The 18,734-nt window shown below is 38.3% G+C and overlaps 1 protein-coding gene across 2 annotated transcripts in view; it reads right to left on the bottom strand.

Moving 5' to 3' along the window:
• The window catches only part of PRKN (parkin RBR E3 ubiquitin protein ligase), a 685,495-nt gene that overhangs the window by 123,330 nt on the left and 543,431 nt on the right, over positions 1 to 18,734 (bottom strand). For both annotated transcript variants that reach the window (XM_063390620.1, XM_063390621.1), the window contains exon 8: positions 4,503 to 4,564. In XM_063390620.1, coding sequence (XP_063246690.1) covers positions 4,503 to 4,564 — 62 coding nt within the window. The remainder of the gene's footprint in view (positions 1 to 4,502; positions 4,565 to 18,734) is intronic.

The following is an 18,734-nucleotide window of genomic DNA, read 5'->3' as shown; positions in this document are numbered from 1 at the left end:
TCAGAAGCAATTTGTTGATCTTATTTGACAGTTTCCTATACTAAACTGAGCTGATTAATTAGAATTGTCATCTGACATTACTTTTGCCTGAATGGGTAAATATATATCAATTACTTTAAGACTGACTTTACATGAATATTCAGTAGCAGATATCTGAAAAAAATTCCCTAGCAAGTATTGCAATAAAAAAAAAAAAAAGCAGCCCTCTCACACCCACACATTGTACACAAAATCCTTCCAAACCTCATCTAATGCTAAATGATCTCTAACCATGCTGTGTTCATATCATCTTTGATTTCTGTATCTCCTAAAGTTACAGCTCACTAGCACAAGCCCACACCACCTTTGAAGAGCATGGTGACTTGCATCTGCAGATTTTCAAAACAGGGTATTGTAGGGCATTCCTTTGCATAAGTTTTCCCTAACTTACAAGGAAATCTGGGAAAAAAACCACCAAATGCCCCCAAAACAACCCAAAATTCCAAAGAAACCCCAAGCAAGCAAACAAGCCCCCCCCCCCGCCCCGAACTATCCCCATTCAAGCTTGTTCAGATTCCAGGGATATAAATGCTCACAACAGTTCTAAAAAAAAGTGAGCAGTGATATGAGTTTCAGTAGCAGCTGATAGGAGAGATCTGTTAAAATTGATCGTTCTCCTGTCAAAATATCAGGGAACTGGCCAATACATTCTGCAAAGTTGTCAGAGCAGATGATGTAACAGAGAAGCGCAGCTATACATTACTTATCAGCTTCCTCTCCTGCCACTAGCAAGTCATCTGCTTCATCTGTGCTGTGACCTGTTGGGGGCACTCAGGTATAGCAGCAGATTTCTTGCTCTCATTTGTTTTCCCTTCCAGCCTTCAGATGTAGCTGCTATTTTATTCATGTATCACAATATTCCATTTAAACAATTAAACAAGATTTTTTTTATCACTTTGGGGACAAGAGGGAAGTTTCTCACAGAGTCATTAGGGAAACTCCCTAACAGTTCACTGCAAGTCATCTTCCTATGCTGGTATATTGTGGTGTTTATGCTTGGGGTGTTTTCTCTGCTGTCCCTGGCATTTGTTTGTAGAATTACCTGCCTTCCACTGTATCTGAACAGAGCCCATATTTGGTGCATGTTTAGCACATATTTGTAAGCAGCTTGTACTATCACTACTTGTAGTGATAGTAGAAAGTGTTGTAGAAACACTTACTTGCAGAGGCAGCCAGCCTGGCAGGGCAAATGGCTACTGTGGGAGACTTTCTTGCCTTGTGCTATTTTTTAATAGTTTCCCACTTACAAAATCTTTCAATCCTATCCTGACTGTATCTCAGATACTTAAGAAAGGGAGCAATCAGCCAGCAGATTGGGCTGAACCCATTAAGATAGGGGAAATGAATTATGAAAATTGCAAGAGAAAGCTCAGCAAAGCTTTGGGCAATTAGAAAGCTTCAGGCTTTACCTTCCTGGGACTCCATGTGCAGGAGACTTTGTCTTGTACCGACTTTTGTGGACTGGGGGAGTCTGTGACAAGGGGGTCCAAAAGAAACCAGACAAAGCTGCTTCTGGAAACTCTACTTGGGTCAGACTATCTGTCGTCCTCTCAAAGAGCCAAGTATCAAGTGGGGCAGCAATCTGTTGCTGAGTGTATTTGTGCTGCATTTTCAGCCAGTTACCCTGGAATTTGGTTTTACGTGGTAAGTCAGGTATCCACATGCATACCATGTACCAGGGAAGCTTGTATTCCTCTATTGCACTATGCAGACTATGATTCTGCCCTTCCATAAAGCCCAGAACTGATTCCCTCTTTAAAACTATCTCACTGCCACTGGCCGAACCTTAAAACATAGACTTTCCAGCTGGAATAAATTTCCCATAATATATGTTCCTAAAGGACTAGAAAACATGGAAATTTTACATGTCCAGGAGACTACCAAGAAGTTTGATTATTTGAACAAGAGTCTTATTATTATACAACTCCTTTAAGAAAATATTAATCATCAACTCTTCACACTTCTATTTCTCAGCATTAGTTTTTCATTAATGCTTACATTTATGTAAAGATATTTCAGATAGATGGGCAGATACGTTTTCAAGAGGTTTGATCCTGAAAGCCACTCAAAACCTTTCTTTCCTAATGACATCAACAAACGTTACATATGGTAAGTATTTACATTTATATGAGGATTTATATGGTCAGTTTATTTATATTTTTATTTACAGGAAACAAATGCTCAGTGAACAAAAGAGGGACACCGGGGTTTTTTTTGCTTAAACTCTGAGGAATGGGAGTGGAGTGGAGGAAAGGCAAGAAGCTGGGAATATTTTGTCTTTCACTACTGAGAGGTATAATAGGATCTAAAGTCTGCAAGTGATTTGTAAACAAAGAATAGATGCTTTTCTAGGCAATATACTGCAGTTTAAACAAGAATTAATCCCAAAAAGTCATGTAATGTGTATTTTAAAGTAGATCAGAACAGATTATCACAACAGTCCATTCTGCTTTTATAATCTGGCCTTAAACACATAAGCACTTTAAAAATAAATCAAGATTGGATATGAATCAGGAACATGTCCCTATTTTTCCTTGGCTATTGCTTAGAGTGGGAGAAAATATATGATGGTTTATAATACTGAAATTGTAAGGAGTCTGAATGAAACAGACTTATTATAATTATAATTAATTATGAATTTTTTCTAGCTAGTAGATGTAACAGAAAAAGAAACATTTTAGATATTTTAAAAAAGCAAATATATAACTAAATAAATGTAAGAAATAGTCACACGCATAAGGACTTTGCCTGAAATTCCTTTCCTCCTTCATTTAGATTTTTTTTCTTTGTTTTGCACCAATTTATTTCCTGAATATCAAAGTGTGTACTAACTTCAAACAAAAGCTACTGTGGTCTTCAGTAGACTCATGATAACAATGCTTTTTGTAGGGACAGAATATATTTCCAACAATCCTTATACTTGTATGAGCTAATGGAATAATTCAAGCCTCATAACAATGTTCACTCTTTGCAAAGGAAGTCCATCAGTTAGACATTGCTCTGTCAGTGGTCATTAGCCAGGCTAAGGTCCACAGCTCCATTCTGGGGCTTTTCCAGGGCAGCTGTCAAGTCTGTCTGATTCAGTCCTCTCTCTCATGCTTGCAGTCTTTTGGTCTAGCTCTTCCTTCCTTTTCCTTCAATTTTCTCCTCTTGTTCCACTCTTCCTGGACTGCTTAGCTTCACCTCTTCCCTTTATTTACCAGTCTCTTCAGCAAGCTTCTCTATTTGGTCATTCCCTTCCAGCCCTTGGACCATGCTCCTTGCCAGACCCTTATCCTTATCATTCTGGTTTCTACTCCCAACCCTCCCATGAAACAACCCCATCTCTTCATTCCACCCAAGCTTCATCTCACTCTGCCCTCCACTTGTCAGGTAGCTCTAATCACGTAGCTCTAATCTTGACCCCATCAATCGTGGTCGTAACTTCTTTTATTCCCTCTTCCTCAACAGATTCCTGCTTCCCGTATCTGTGTCCCTGAGAAACATGCCTTGTGACTCTTTACAACAACGGAAGTGGGGAGCTGGTGGAGGGAAATTGGAGGCCTAGAAATTGTAACAGCAGCCATAATTATAAGAAAACAGGGAGCGTGACAGGGAAAAGAGAAGCAACAGGGTGTTCTTGACAATACAATCTGATCTTATAATGATGACATAAGATTTTGAATTAACATCTTAGGAGTTGCTCCTATGTCTGTCACAGCCCTCATACAACCTTGTGCAAGTCCCTTGGTGCCAGGTTCATTAAAAGATGTGGCTATTGTCACGTACAGCACACTAATGCTGGGCTTTCAGACCCTTGGTTCCTAGCACCTTCAGCTGTGTGTCATGCAGTCAGGCTTTGTAACCACTACCTTAGGAGGGATACTTCGGAGAAAAAGACAACTCGAATTTCAGAAGCATTGAGCACTTCAAAATTCAACTTGTGTCCCAAAATTTAAAAGGTCATTTCTCCATACCTCTGTATGTTTATTTCATTACTGACAAAATAGTAACTGACCTTCTTGTTAGTGTTGTAAAGCATACTGCATTTATGCTTTTCTAAGGTCCCTCTACAGAAATAGTTTTCTAAGTGCAAAGCACATCTATAATTATGAGAATCACTCTTTCAAAAGAGAAAAAAGGACACACAAAGGGATGGATAATATCATGAGTAGCCATAAGTACCAATCCCCTAGTCAGATTGTTTGTCTGTCTGCTGCTTTAGAGAGTCTGTTTACTGCTGTAGTCAAAAGCCAAAAAACCGAGGCAGGTAGCAGATGTACCAATTAATAATCTGTCAAGGCTGATGGATAGAATGAAAAAAACCCCGATCTCACATATAACTCTTGTGTGTTTTTTTCCTCCACATTTCAGGTCTTTGGAGGTCATGAGATACACTCTGTTTCCCTGGAGAGAGATGAAACTGTCTCATTAGCGTCTATCTTTCACGACGTTAAGACGCTGCCTTTGAGATGCTAACTCACCTGTTCTTCTCCCAGAATCCTGAAGTGATGAAGTTCTTTAATCAAGGAATCTGGACAGCCAGCTGTTGGAAAGAAACAAAAATAGGCCTTTTAGAGCTTTCTGTCAGTGCATTTTCCGCATAAGACACATAGATGCAGAGATGATAGAATATACAGATTACCTTAGATAAAGAAGATTAGAAAGATTAGCTATGGCTCTGCAGGCACCAGAAAACTGAAAACCATCTATCAAATAATCCTTCCACATTTCTGAGCATGCTACCAAGAACACTTAGAAAGGTTATATTCCGAATATTTTAGCCCTTTCCCCAAAGGACTACAAACAAAAGCAAGATGAAAAGGGCAGCACTGTCTGCCAGATACCGCCAACCCTTAGTATAAGCCAAAAAGCCTGTTAAAAGAGGATCTCACATCAAAATGTTGGAGCTGCCCAAAGCTGAATTCTGATTCACACAACAGGTTTGGACTTATTTCTAAGAATAATACATGCTTTTCCTGATTCCCTGAAGGATTTAATAGGCCCCACAGATCACTTTAATTTTGGTTGTCACAAATATAACCCATTTCACATATGTATGGCTGTTACTCACCAGTGTTAACACACAAACCAAGAACACAGGCAGAGGAGTGATTTACCAGAATTTTGCAATGAGATTAATTTTCAATCACTACAAACTTTCACATCTGTACCAACCAATAAGAAAGAATATGTCTTGCTAGCTGCCATGCACTTTAGTGACCTGTTCAGATGGTGGTTACCTTCCTGGACATGAAATCCAAGGCTGCTGTACACTACTTTTGTAAATGACTTTTGTCATTTACTGCTAGACTAATTCCTGACAAGGGATGAAAGTGCAGACTACGCAAGCTATCTGGGCTTTACTCTTTTTACCATAAATTGAAGCATCTCTTTGTAAACAGAGAAAATTTCTTAAAAGGAATTAAGAGCATAATTCCTCCCAGAAAATGGGAGGAACCATGGTCTTTAACAACCTGGTTTTCTGCTGATGCTACTACAAATAGTTACCTTTCACTCTTAATGACTGCCATTGAAAGAATACAAATGAATTTGGATGTAGCCATCAGGAAGTCTCAACCAGCACCACAGTTTTACTCAAGACCAATGAGACATGGCCTGCACTCACACCTTCTGTTGTCATAGCTGTCTTAGGGATGCAGAAGGAAAAGACTACACTTGAAAGCAACATAACTAAAAAGGCAAAAAATGAACAATAGACATAATTACAGTAGTACAAGTCTTTTATTCCCATAATTTTTCCACTTAGAGAACTGATTTAAATGTTACTCAAGTCAGCCTTTACTGGTAAATGTTTAATCTTCATTCCAAGGAGGAATAGGTGAAGATGCACCATCTACACAACTTCATCAGCAAACCCTTACAAAGGTAAGACAAGGTTTGAAGTTGGCCCAGGTTTAAGCATATAGTAAGAATTGCCTATTAATGAATTGTCTCTATGTAAACATTAGTATTTCTTCCATTTAATGAAACCTATGATGTTCTTACAGGCTTCTTTTCACCCACCTCTTCCCCATGCACAAGGGTATTCACATATCTGAATGTGTGTTTTAGTGCTAAGTGATCAGATTTTATTCTTCTCAACCTCTAGAACCACAACCTGTGTATCACTTTTGAATTTCTTTTCTCATTTTCTCCGTGCTGTTTATTCTTTCTGTTTCTCAATGAACTTAATAATCCTGCTACTCCTACTACAGAATCACTACTACCCAGCACTTTCTTGTATTCTCACTGAGATTTATGTCTTCATCCAACTCTCTCTCACTAATTTCTTGACCTGAGCCCTGAGCTGTAGTCCAGAACTGTTTTCTTCTCTGTGTTTCAAATCACAATTTATTATATAAAACATATTTCCTCTCTCTTAGCCTCAGGTTCTTACATAATTAGCAATATATTTTCTTGCACGTGCTCTTTCCTGAAAATATCTGCATTGATTGCATACGGCCATAGGAATTTCTAAGTGTAGAGGATAATTATGATTTCATGTAATTCTGCCTGTTAATCTTTGACAGATGCTAGCTTTAGAACACCAACTAAACTACATTCTGCTTTTTGGAGTTTTACAGCTTCTACTTCAATCAAGTATTTCTTTCTTCTCTCTTACCCTTTCCAATTTACTATTCACTAAACTCCTTAAAATTGGAAGATTTCCTTTTTCTTCCCTAGCAAGAACTTTTTCTCTCCATTCTCCTTGAAATCATATTTCCTGAGTACCGTTTTTGTCCCCTAGAAATCCATCCAGTTCTGCCCTCACATTTAAGTGGTGTGATAATCTCCCCTTTATGAACTCCTTACATGCATCCTCTCTTTCTTCCATACAGGCTGGGGATGAATGGATTAAGAGCAGTCCTGCCCAGAAGAACATGGGGATGCTGGGGGTGAGAGGCTGGGCATGAGCTGGCAAGGAGCACTTGCAGCCCAGAAACCAAACGTGTGCTGAGCTGCATCCAAAGCAGCGTGGGCAGCAGGGAGAGGAGGGCAATCCTGCCCCTCTGCCGTGCTCTGGTGAGATCCCACCTGCAGTGCTGCATCCAGATCTGGGGTCCCCAGAACATCAGAAGGATGTGGATGTGTTGGAGTGGGTCCAGAGCAAGGTCCCCAAGATCAGAGGGCTGGGGCACCTGCCCTATTAGGAAAGGTGAGAGAATAGGGATTGTTCAGCCTGGAAAAGAGAAGGCTTGAGGGAGACATTATAGCAGCCTTCCAGAACCTGATGGGGCCTATGGTGAAAGGACAAGGGGTAATGGCTTTAAACTGCACGAGGGTTGATGTAGACTGGATATAAGAAATAAGTGTTTTTATGGTGAGGGTGGTGAAACACTCGAAAGGGTTGTGCCTTTTAGGGTCAGGCTACCAGGGCTCTGAGAAACCTGACCTAGTTGAAGGTGTTGCTGCTTATTGCAGGGGGCTGGAATAGGTGACCTTTAAATGTCCCTTCCAACTCAAACTGTTCTATGATTCTACGAAAAACATGCGTGTTTAAATGTTACGAGTCATCCACTGCTGCATCTTCTTCCAAATGCAATATTTTGAATAGTCTGTTTTTCAGAGACTTGCCCAACCTAGTTTTCAATCTTTTCATAGTTCAGATTTTCACTGGATCTTGCTTAGCTGATTACACAACAGATTCTGATGTTACTAGCAAAGAGAGAGAGCTTTAAAACTATGTCACTGTTGGCATGATTCTTTTCATCAATGAGTTCAGAAATGTCAAATGCAGACAATATTGAATTGTACTGACACATCTTAACAGTCTGCTGTCTGTAAGAAGTCATCTCAGATTGTCACATTTCAGAAGCAATAATCTCAGGAAAAAAAAGAAATCTTCCTTTTTTTTTTTTTTTTTTTTTTTTTAAATATTTCTGGGTATATATCAGATGTTTCCTATTTCTAATTTCTTCTTTTCTATAAGTGGACCTTTGTAAAAATGCTGTAACACTGTAACCTATTTTTTACCAGATATCTCTGAGTTTTGAAAAAGTCTTGGATTATGTTGAACTCCTGCACTGTGAATAGAGACAAAAGCTATGACAAACGACCATTCCATAAACAAAACATAAAGAGATTTAAAAAAACCCCTTTCTGCTCAAAACTATCAGGAACTAGTTTTTAACTCACCCACAAATTCCTCCATATATCCACCAACATATTAATGTATATGGAAACACACATGGAAATTTGAAAATTATTGGTAGTTAAGCACAGCACCCGATGGATGCACTGGCAAACTGTACACACCAAACATTTACAGTAACGTGTATTTTCTAGGTTTCTGATGCAAAACTAACACATGCCAAATGACATAAATAAACTGCACTTTACAGATTTCTGCTATTGTATAGAATGCTTTGAGGATTAGTTTTTATGTCCTCCATCCTACAGAACCCCTTATAATGAATGGTCTCAACAATTAGCAAAATTTTCACTTTCCTCTTCCTAATTATTACGTGAAAAGTACAAGCCTTCAGGAAATTTCCACAGACATAATCCCAAACACAGTAATATAAAAAAAAAATCAAAAATAATTATGAGAGAGTTGAAAGGAAACAGAGCAAAAGCATGGACAATTGGCTTTAATCAGAAGCCAAAACTCAGGATTGAGGATACCTGCAGACTGATAAAATGGCAGCTAAATTTCCTGTTTGTTGCCTCTTTCAGTTCACGTTCAAACCTGTATGTTTAATATGTTCTCAGCTACAGTGACTATTACAGGTTCTTGCTAACTATGAAGGCAGAGCAAGATAAAAGAAATATAAAACTGATGCAAATATTTAATACTTTTATACTACTTTCAGCTCTGTCATAGCTTCATTGACCTTAGAGCAATCAGATACACAAAACTAATTTGATCTTTTAGGAATGAGCCTAAGCAGGAAAATGATGAAGGGATGATGCCCAGTTCAAAGGACCAGCAGCTTTATAAAGTCACAACAAGTAATTTCTTTGCCTCTATCTGAAGTTTTATTACATAACAAAATTTAATCCTTTTATTTGCTTCAGCACATTCCATCATACAGCAGTTTACTTGTTTGAACAATTTTGTTGTTACTTGATTCCCATATTGCTTCATAATTTAACTCCAAATGCTGCACTTATGCATGAAAGGTCCATTTAAAATTACAGAAATTTGTAAATGTAAACTTGCAATTTACATTGTGGTAGTCTCTTCATAAACATATTTTTAATCCATTCATATGAGTACATGCATCTCCAAGAGAAGAATAAAGAAGCAGAATTTAGAAAGGATGGCTTGAAGTCTCCTAGCATCATAAATGACCTGATTTCCATTGGTCTGAACACACATTTTCAACTACGCTTGTAATTAAACGATGATTCTAACTACTACCAATTTAATTACACAAATCTTCACATATTTTTTCTCAGATAGAATTAGCTTCATTTTTTTTTTTTTGTTAAAATTATCCCTCTGTATGACTTATGTTCTTCAGAGAGCAGGCAAACAAAAAATTAAACCAAGCCTTTAATGTTGCATAAAATGGCAAAACGGAAGCAGCATATGACAGCTGCTCCAAATAGAGCCACGTGAGAAGTGACAGGGGAGTTGGAGCCCGGATGGGGTTCCCTGTTGGAGCCTGTCCCAGCCAGGGCCCCGTGTCACTGCGCGGGGTTGGTGTCCCACTGCCCTCCCCAGCCATGGGCCCAGCCAGGACCGTGCTCAGGCCCATCCCCAGGGAGATGCCCAATGCCCGGAGAAGGGGCTGTCCCAGTGCTCCTGCCTACCAGCACCTGCATGGAGGTGCCCTGGCCAGATCACTCAGAGAATCAAAGGAAATCACAAAATGTCTTCGCTGGCCACAGTCACAAGCCACTGCAGGGTTGTGTGCTGTATCTTCCACCATACGTTTGCAGCATTATTTCATGCTTTGCATTTTAAATTTCATCTTTCCCCAAATGGTATAGTTGTGTGAGATTCATTTCAATGCATTTAAGCACCAAAATGTTGGCTATATGAGTATAATATATTCCTTGCATGCTTCCTTTATGGTTGATGGAAGGAATATATGCTTTCACAGGGTAATTCCCGCTATCCAAGACAGGCACGAAAAAATATCCCCTTATTTCTATTAAGTGAGGAGTTTAATGTGACTTGGCAAGATTTACACAAGTAACTTTTAGACTTTTAAAGACAGAATATTTGAATTTCACTCAACAGCTGCAATTCCAATCATTTCTACACATGTTTAACGTTGGAACTTGTAAATATCCCCCTCACATTTAGCTCCATGCAAGCTAAGCATTACAAGCACAGTGCAACTTCCATTTCTCTCACTTAGAATTTATATCTGCATCAACACTTGTTAATTCTGAAAAGTACATCCCTTTTGTGGGCTCTGAACATAACCACGCACGAATATCTATCAGTGTCCTTCAAAGGATATCTTTTCACAGTGCTAATTGCTAAACCAAGCTTGCCACCGGAAAACGTTTTAAGTACTTGAGAATAACCACTTCATGCTTAGAAAATTAATGGATATGTTGGCTTCTTTTTTTCCCTGAATTTAGCATAAGTATAAAAAATGTTCCGTATTCAAAAACATAATCCTAGAAGTCTGGCAGTGCAGAACTCTAACGGCAGGACTTGCAATGCAGCAGCAGTTATATATATATATATATAGGCGAGAAAGCTGGCCTGCCACACATGCACAGCAAGGAAAGGTGGCTAGGGAACCCTGCAGCTCAGGGGTGCTTGTTACAGCACGTGTGCATCCAGAGCACTGCCACCTCAGCTACAGTGGGACAGCGACTGGGACTCCTGGTGTGAGGCCGAGTTACCCAGCACAGCACAGACACCACTGTGAGCGCGCAGCAGCGGCAGGAGCAGCACAGCCCTGCGCTGAGTGTAATGGCAATGGGAGTGCAGACAGGGCAGTAGGAAAGCTGGAGTCAGACTAGACCTCCACACAAAACTTAACCTGTTTGAAGTCCCACAACCAGTGCACATTAATTTGCTACGTCACTTTCCCAGTCTCCTCCAAATTGTTCAACTAACCAGAATATTGTTGTAACCCCCCACACCTTTCTGCTGTCTGCATCTCTCCCAGTGCTGGTGACAGTGTGGCTGCTCTTATGGGAACTGACAGCGAATTCAAAGTATGCAGTGACTTCTCTATGCCTGTGTTAATTAAATGTTTAGAAGTTACAGGTGACCTTTTCTCATTTTTGATGTTATATGAATGTGAACAAAGCCAAAACTAAGGAGAGTGTCCAGAATGCACAAATATTGTACTGAAAAGAGAAAAAGATATTATGAAGAATATCAAGTAGGTAATTTATAGAATATAAGCATGTAAGGCTATATTTGGAATACTGCTTGTGCATTGTGAAAAGATGTTGAAGTATTTTCTCACAGATCCTACAGAAGGGTATTACTATAGCCATTTTCTCTATTTTTCTTACTACACTCATGAGCAATACTTTGGTAAAAAGCAAATTAGTGAGATTTTTTTCTTGCTGCCCACGTAATTTCCTAATCTAGACAACCTTAGTACTTCATTAAATTGTATATGTACACTTATATTTACATACCTCTTCCTTTGTATAAAGAAGAATTAATTTTTTAAAAAAGAAAGGTCATAAAACAGCCCTGCGACTTATTATCTCAAGCCCTATGCCTCACATCTGCAAGTCTGAAAATGCAGAGGATTCACAGGGGCACACAGAGGATTCATCTGGAGCATCAATTATTACTACCCACCATTAATCATAAAATCACACGTCAGACTCAAAACCCTCTCATGAGCCAGCCATATGTTTGAAAATTGGAGTACAACCCTTTAGTACCCAAATTTCTTGTATTGACCACCTCATAATTGGTGTAAAAAACTACCTATCCAGCAAAACCAAATCAAGTAAACTAAAGAATTACATAAGATTCTTTACTTGCAAAGAATTTTAATAATCATCAGATTGCAGATGATATTTTTCTGTACAATAATCTAGATGAGTAGATATACAAATACATGCCCAAAACAAGACACTTTATAGTGCTTCAATATTATAGATTGGTTTGGGGGAAAAAATTTAAAAAGCTTATTTCAAAAGAAAGACGTATCAAATTCTGTCCTTTCAAAGTCAGCAGGCACATATTTAGACTGCAAGGCTCAGCTCTGGGCAATGCTGAACCAGAGAAGATGACAAGCAATGCCTGCGTGTGTTTTCTGTACCAAGAGGTCAACATGGTGAAGATCTTTCCTCCTAGTCTTTAAAAATCTCTCTAAAACTACAAATGGTGGAACAGTTCTTCAGCTCAAGCAGACTGTCACAGCAACAATTAAGTCAATGGTGCTTACAGGTGTCTGTACCAACAAACAAATTGACTCTGTACAAAGAATGCAGTATTTTGTTAAAAAGATTAGGTGCCAGGAAAGGACATATTTAATTGCTACTTTTTCAAAGGTCAATCTGCAATAAGAAACCTATTCTCTTAAAAAAAAATCAGAATTGAAATACCATTTTCTCTTCATTAATGATCTCATCAAACAGTACCATGTTAATTTGCTTTTTTCTTGGTTGACTTCTGACAGCTGAAGTCACTAAAAAGACCTATACATTATTTTGCTATCAAAAAGGCTGCTGAAGCTATAAGTCAAGAAAGTTTCATGAAAGCTTGATTGTCAGGACACAATACTTGTCCTGTTCTAGCCAGTCACTAGAGATGTTAGATGTTAGTTGCCCAGCTGAATATGTTACATCTTTGTGTGCTCTTAAATTCAAAACCCTCCAGAGACACAGAGCACATTTTTTTTGCTCTCATGAAGCACTTGTGAAAGAATTCTGCAAACGGACTGCATCAGAGTTGGAAAAGAATCACATAAAGTGATTGTAGCAAATTCTGCTGGTCTGGCTTTCTCATGTTGCACACAACTCTGGCTTTCACTATGCTGTTACTCACTGCTTTTTTTAATGATGCTTTAAAGCCAAATGACTAGAAGTAATGAACCACATTAGCCATTTTCTGCTAAGGTTTTTCTTTTTAATCTTTGCCACAAAAAATAACAGCAGAAATACTGACCTGCCATTTCAGTTTAGGACCTACTTCCTTGCTTCCTTTTTACACATTTAAAACAACATTTAAACCACACTTGAACAAGTAATGTTTAGCCACATCAGCATTCAAACCCTCAATTGCATTGAGTTCTGCAATGCCAGCAAGACACTGCTTGCTGTGATTTTTGGCTTTTTTTTGTATATTCTGCACTGCTATGGGATAAACTGTTGAAAGAGTCTTTCAGAGGGGGAAAATTTCCTAAGAAATAATATTCCGTATTGCCGGCTGAGAGAGAGACTGAGACTTCAGGGCAACCATGCAACAGTGCAAACATATTTGATGAATAGTCTGTACCATCTGCTTGCTCAATATTCCAGTTTAAATTATAGGTGTAAATTCACCCACACAATTCTCAGTGAAGCCAGTGAATACCAAACTCATGCAACACAACAAATTCCTTGCTGTCTATCTGTAATGAGAAATTGAGCTATGACCTTTACTGCTCACATACAAGCTCCAGAAGCAAAAATAAAAAGGAAACTCCCTTCCTATGCAAGTGGGAAGATCTGATTATTGCCAAATTAAATTTTACAGAGAAACTATTTATTTAACTGCTTCTTAATTCACAGAATTTCTACAGTTTCTTTACATCAAAGAGGACAAGTATAGGGCTCCTATCATAACTAGGTGATTTTATTTTTTTTAGTTGAGATACAAGAGCGCTATTTTAAACGTCTTTTGGAAGACTCACACCTTCTACCATATAAACCGTGGAAGTGAAAATCTCCTTGCAGGGATCTGGCCTGAAAGGAGCTCTTCACTCTCAGTTTGCTAGGTTTTTAGCTCTATCAGCTCAATTCATGAAAGGTTTTCTCATCTTTTATTCAAAAAGTAGTTGAAATCTCTAAAGAAAACTCTGCTCTCTCAAATTCCCACCTTCATGCTGGCACTGGCCTTTGATGATGATCAGTACCTTTGAGAAGGGAAGTGAGAGGTCAGGAGCTTTCAGCATGTGGTGGAGACTTTATGAGAGAGGAGACTGTCTTCTCAGGGAAAATCCAACTATCCCTGAATAAAAGTCAACACAAGGCAAAAATAACTGTAGAAGAATTTCATTTGCTAGTTACTGAAGGGCAAATCCTTAAAAGATTCCAATTTCTGAATACAGAACTAAGAAAGTATAATAGAGAAATGCTAAAAGGTTTCTAAGCTGAAATTAAACTGAAGTTCACACAGATGTTTTCCAGCTGATGGCTCAATAACAGAAATATATTTGTCATTGAAAACAATATTGTAAAGCCCAAAAGCTGAGAATCAGATTTGGAAAGTAAATATTTATCCTTTTTTCCTTTTAAAAGCTGAATTAAGGAGAATGGTCTCCTATAACTTTGGAAGTTACAGACAAAACCCCAGTTTCATATTGCAATTAATTTTCATATCATTTGTATTTAGCAAGTGAGGTTATTACACTGACTATATAATGTAGAATAAGCCACTGCACCACCAAGAAAGGTGTGGCCAGGTGCCAGAGAACAAACACAGCTTTCCATCTTTTTAATTCCAAAAATACTGTTTAAGGATATTAAAATACAATTTTTAAAGGTTATTTCCTGTCCACATTGCAGGAAAATCAATATGCCAAGCTAAAAAAAAAAATATCTGCGGAAAAACCAAGATGCACACATGCAGGTCTCACTCTCTTACTCACACATGCATAAGCATGCACAAAATTACTGTTGGAAAAAGGGCAATGGGAAACCATTGTCCAGTGACCCAGAAACAGCAATGCTTTTCTTTCAAATCTTGCATTTCTTTTTTTTTCCCAGGATATGACATCATTCTGTATACACAGTATATAAAAAATTCTACTCCTTTAATCTATGAAGCATTTGTAAAACTTCAACATGAGCCTTTTACTGAGAGCTTAGACAAATATTTAAATTGCTACATAAATGACTCAGACTACAAGGCAAGCCCAGGCTACTCTAAAAATAAATGTTCATGGACAATAAGCCCATCCAACCAAAAGAGAATTTTAAAAAGCCACAGAATACATAATGTCTCTCAGAACAGTACAGACGTATCTGTTTGAATGGCTATGATTTCCTCTTTTTCGTGGAGATTTTCAGACAGAAAATAATTTTCAGAACTCTAAAGAATGAAGCAATTGTCTGAAAGTGACCTGCACTCTAAAAAAGGAGTTCAAATCTTAATTGATGCCCAACTGTAATATTTTTGTTCCTCCTTTGCAGCAGCAATACATGTGTGCATATCTTGCTGTTCTCTGTGAGGGAACATTGAAAAGTTCCACTTATGAAATGAGGACAGTTTTGCATTTCACCATAATCAGATCAAATTAGGGCAGGTGGCAACTCTGCAGGCAACATAATTATGAAAAATGCCTGTATTCAATGCAAACTGTCCTTCCAGTCTTGAGGTCTAATAGGACATCATAGTGCAATTTTTTTACATTTTACTGGCAGCCCAGAATACAGAAGTCCACTGAGGGGGGACCACATTCTGCTCTCATCTTTTGTCTGTGCAAATCCAGGTAAATAATACATATGTTCTTCAATATTTGCTCTAACATAAGAAGCAGAGTGTTCCTGGAAGTGCAAAAGCTGGTGTGGGATGAAAACCAAAGTTAAACACAGAAGAAAAAGTAATTAAGTCACTAGGCAGGTCTAATTCTAACAAGGTTGTGTGAGACAGGCTAATCCTGCATTACAAACAGCGATTCGTGTCTCTACTGTAAAGAACCCGACAGGCAGGCATAAATACAAGAGACCATACTGCCTGTTCATCTAACAGAAAAGAATTGAAACGACCTGAGAGATTCCCCAAAGAGAAAGTGTTAAGGATTTTTCTGATTTTATATTGATATAGTGGCCCTCTACTTGAACAGATTGCTCATGATGAATAGCCAGCAAAACACATTTGAAATAAGCTAAAAATTTAATGCAAAATTCTACTCCCCATTAAAGGGATGATACAGCCAGGTTCATTTAGAATATTACTCCTCTGAAGACACCCCAAGCACTACAGTAACAAATGTTATATCAAAGAGGCACTCGGCAACAAATGCAATATGAGTCTCCGTGAGGCGATTTTTCAGTATGTCAGAATTATAATATCACTCCAAGGAAACAAATTAAGCAGCACAAACTTGGCTGTTGGGATCACTTTATTAGCAATACAGTGTTTTCTCATAAAGAGTGCTTTTCTTTGGATCTGTCAATGAAATGGTCTATCCTTTTTATTGGTGCATAACTTTGGATTTGCCTATGAAATAAAAGAAACTCCCTTTCTGTCACATTTCAAAAAATATATTGAGAAAAACAAAAATAAATTTTTATTAATTTTTACTCTACAGCTGAAGTTCAGCCCAGTGTGGGTTTTCTTAATCAACAGGGATAAACACTTTAATCACAAGAGACAAAACTAGTACACTAGTACAAGTGAAGAAATAGCGAATTATTTCTACTTGGTGGAGGAATATCTATTTTAAAAAACTCATAGGTTTCTGCAAAATATTGAAAAAAATCTGCTCCGGTTAGTCATCATGCTGATATAAGAATTGATTAAATTTTTTTCCTTGTGCATAAGAGAGAAAACAGCCCTAGCCAGGTGGGCAGGCCACAGCCTCTTTCCATGAGTCAGAGGAGGCTGTGCTTGCACTGTAGTGATAAAATTCCAAGGCTGTCACAATTCACCTCAAGCTCAGAGGCTGCAGAGGACCAGGGACACAGTGGGAAATGGAAACGCTTTACTGTGTGCAGGGCAGGAGAGAACCCCCGCAGCTCAGCATTATGCCGTCAGACTCATCGCTACGCTGAAGTGAATTAGTGCAAGCAATTTCATGAGATTACGCCAGCAATTTGGAACAGAACAGCTGCCACACCACTCTACAGGATTCTCCCTCTGGTTTTTACTTACATGACCACAAATAACTTTTGAGTTAATCCAGAGCAACAGAATCTCTCCTTGATCTTTACCACCTTACACAGAGATATGCTAGACCTTATCACAGATTGGTCTTTAAACTTTCTTTTTAAACTAAAAGTAATTTATTTATCACAAGTCCAATATACCTTCATTAAATCAGACACAGTATACAATGCTATTTCTTCTGATATTTGAATTACTTTCCCTATCTAGACCACACCCATTATTTCCCTCATCTACGCTTTTTTTTTTTTCTGTATTCTTTTAACAGTGTAGGGTTTCTAAACTGTGAGCCTGAAGACAGAACAGACAGATAGGTGTAGAACCTAATCTCCAATTTTACTGCATTTATGGAACCACACAGGGTACACAATTCAGCTGCAGAGGGTTGTAGGGGTGGGCATGTGGGCATTTTTTTCCCCCTCCCTTTGGTAATAGGTATTGCTGCATCAATCATTTCCAACCCCCCCCCCCCCCCAATTTTTTTAAAAAAATTATACTTGTGGAATTCTAAACTGGCAGAGTTTGTCACTATGAATGCTGATGCAGACACTAGAAATGGAGATTGCAATGTCTCTGAGCTAGACGTTAACGTTAATCAGGTCGATAAGCCAAGTAAGAACTGGTGTCCTCTCAGGAACCCCCTCTGCCTCCCACATGTACAGCTCCTCTTTGCCCAGCAACAGAGAAAAAGAGCTCAGACATGAGTGTCCTCTGCTTCTTTTCTTTTACAAACTAGAAAGTCAAATTATTGAAACTAATACAAGGTTCAGCCTTTTTTTTTTTTTTTTTACTCATGCCATTAAAACACTCACTTGACTTTGCTTCATTTCAGATCACTGAGCTACAGTTGTAAAAAATAACAACACTAGGTCTCATCACTTGTACATTTACCTTTTGACACCACATTAACTATTTTTTTCCATAAAGTAATTCTAAGCAGTCATTTATTTGTTAAGTACTGGACTCTGTATCCCTTCTGCCTTTCAATATTACACTGTTTGCTATGTATTTTCCACTTGTGTCTGCTATGTCATGGACCAGAAATTCATTCCTTGTACTTCTGTCTGGCTCCAGAATACCATCATGCATGACATTTCAGAGACACTTTTTTCCTGGCTGAGAATTATTGGATATACAGCCATAAAAGCATACATAAAAGCTAAAAGCCCTTAGAAATACTTGGAGGGGAAACAAAACATCCCTTAAGCATCAAATCGGTTGGAAATTCTTCATACTGCTCTTCTATACCAATTCCTGCAGGATTTGCTTTCAATTGTAGCTTAGCTCCTGTCTGCTTCAGGAAAAAGATTGTCAATTATGATAAATGATTCTGTGTGGCAGGATTTAGACTCACACTACAGAAAACTATATCTAATGAGATTATCTGATTCTTTCTTAAAGATCAATAATTTATTTATAGGCAGGGGCCTCAAAGGTTAATTTTTAGTGCTTTACTCACCAAGCTATCCAGCACTCAAATGACTTGTAAGAGACATAAAATCAGAACTGGCTAATCCACATCAGCTTGTTTAAAAAAACTGTCAGATTAACAAATCAATGATACTTACACACTACAAAATTGGTTTCCACTTAAAAGCTGACTGGATTTACACAGTTTACATGCAGCACAAATCCTGTTTTCATGTAATTTAGCAAGGATTCCAGGCAAAATGATTCTCCCCTCTCCTGTCAATTTCCAAGATACAAACTGGCCAGCAGAAATCCTATTGCGGTTTGA

The sequence above is a fragment of the Prinia subflava genome, chromosome 2, assembly GCF_021018805.1.
Source record: "Prinia subflava isolate CZ2003 ecotype Zambia chromosome 2, Cam_Psub_1.2, whole genome shotgun sequence".
NCBI lineage: Eukaryota > Metazoa > Chordata > Aves > Passeriformes > Cisticolidae > Prinia > Prinia subflava.
The sequence above is the reverse complement of the archived record's forward strand: the minus strand, read 5'-3'. Positions and strand labels throughout refer to the sequence as shown.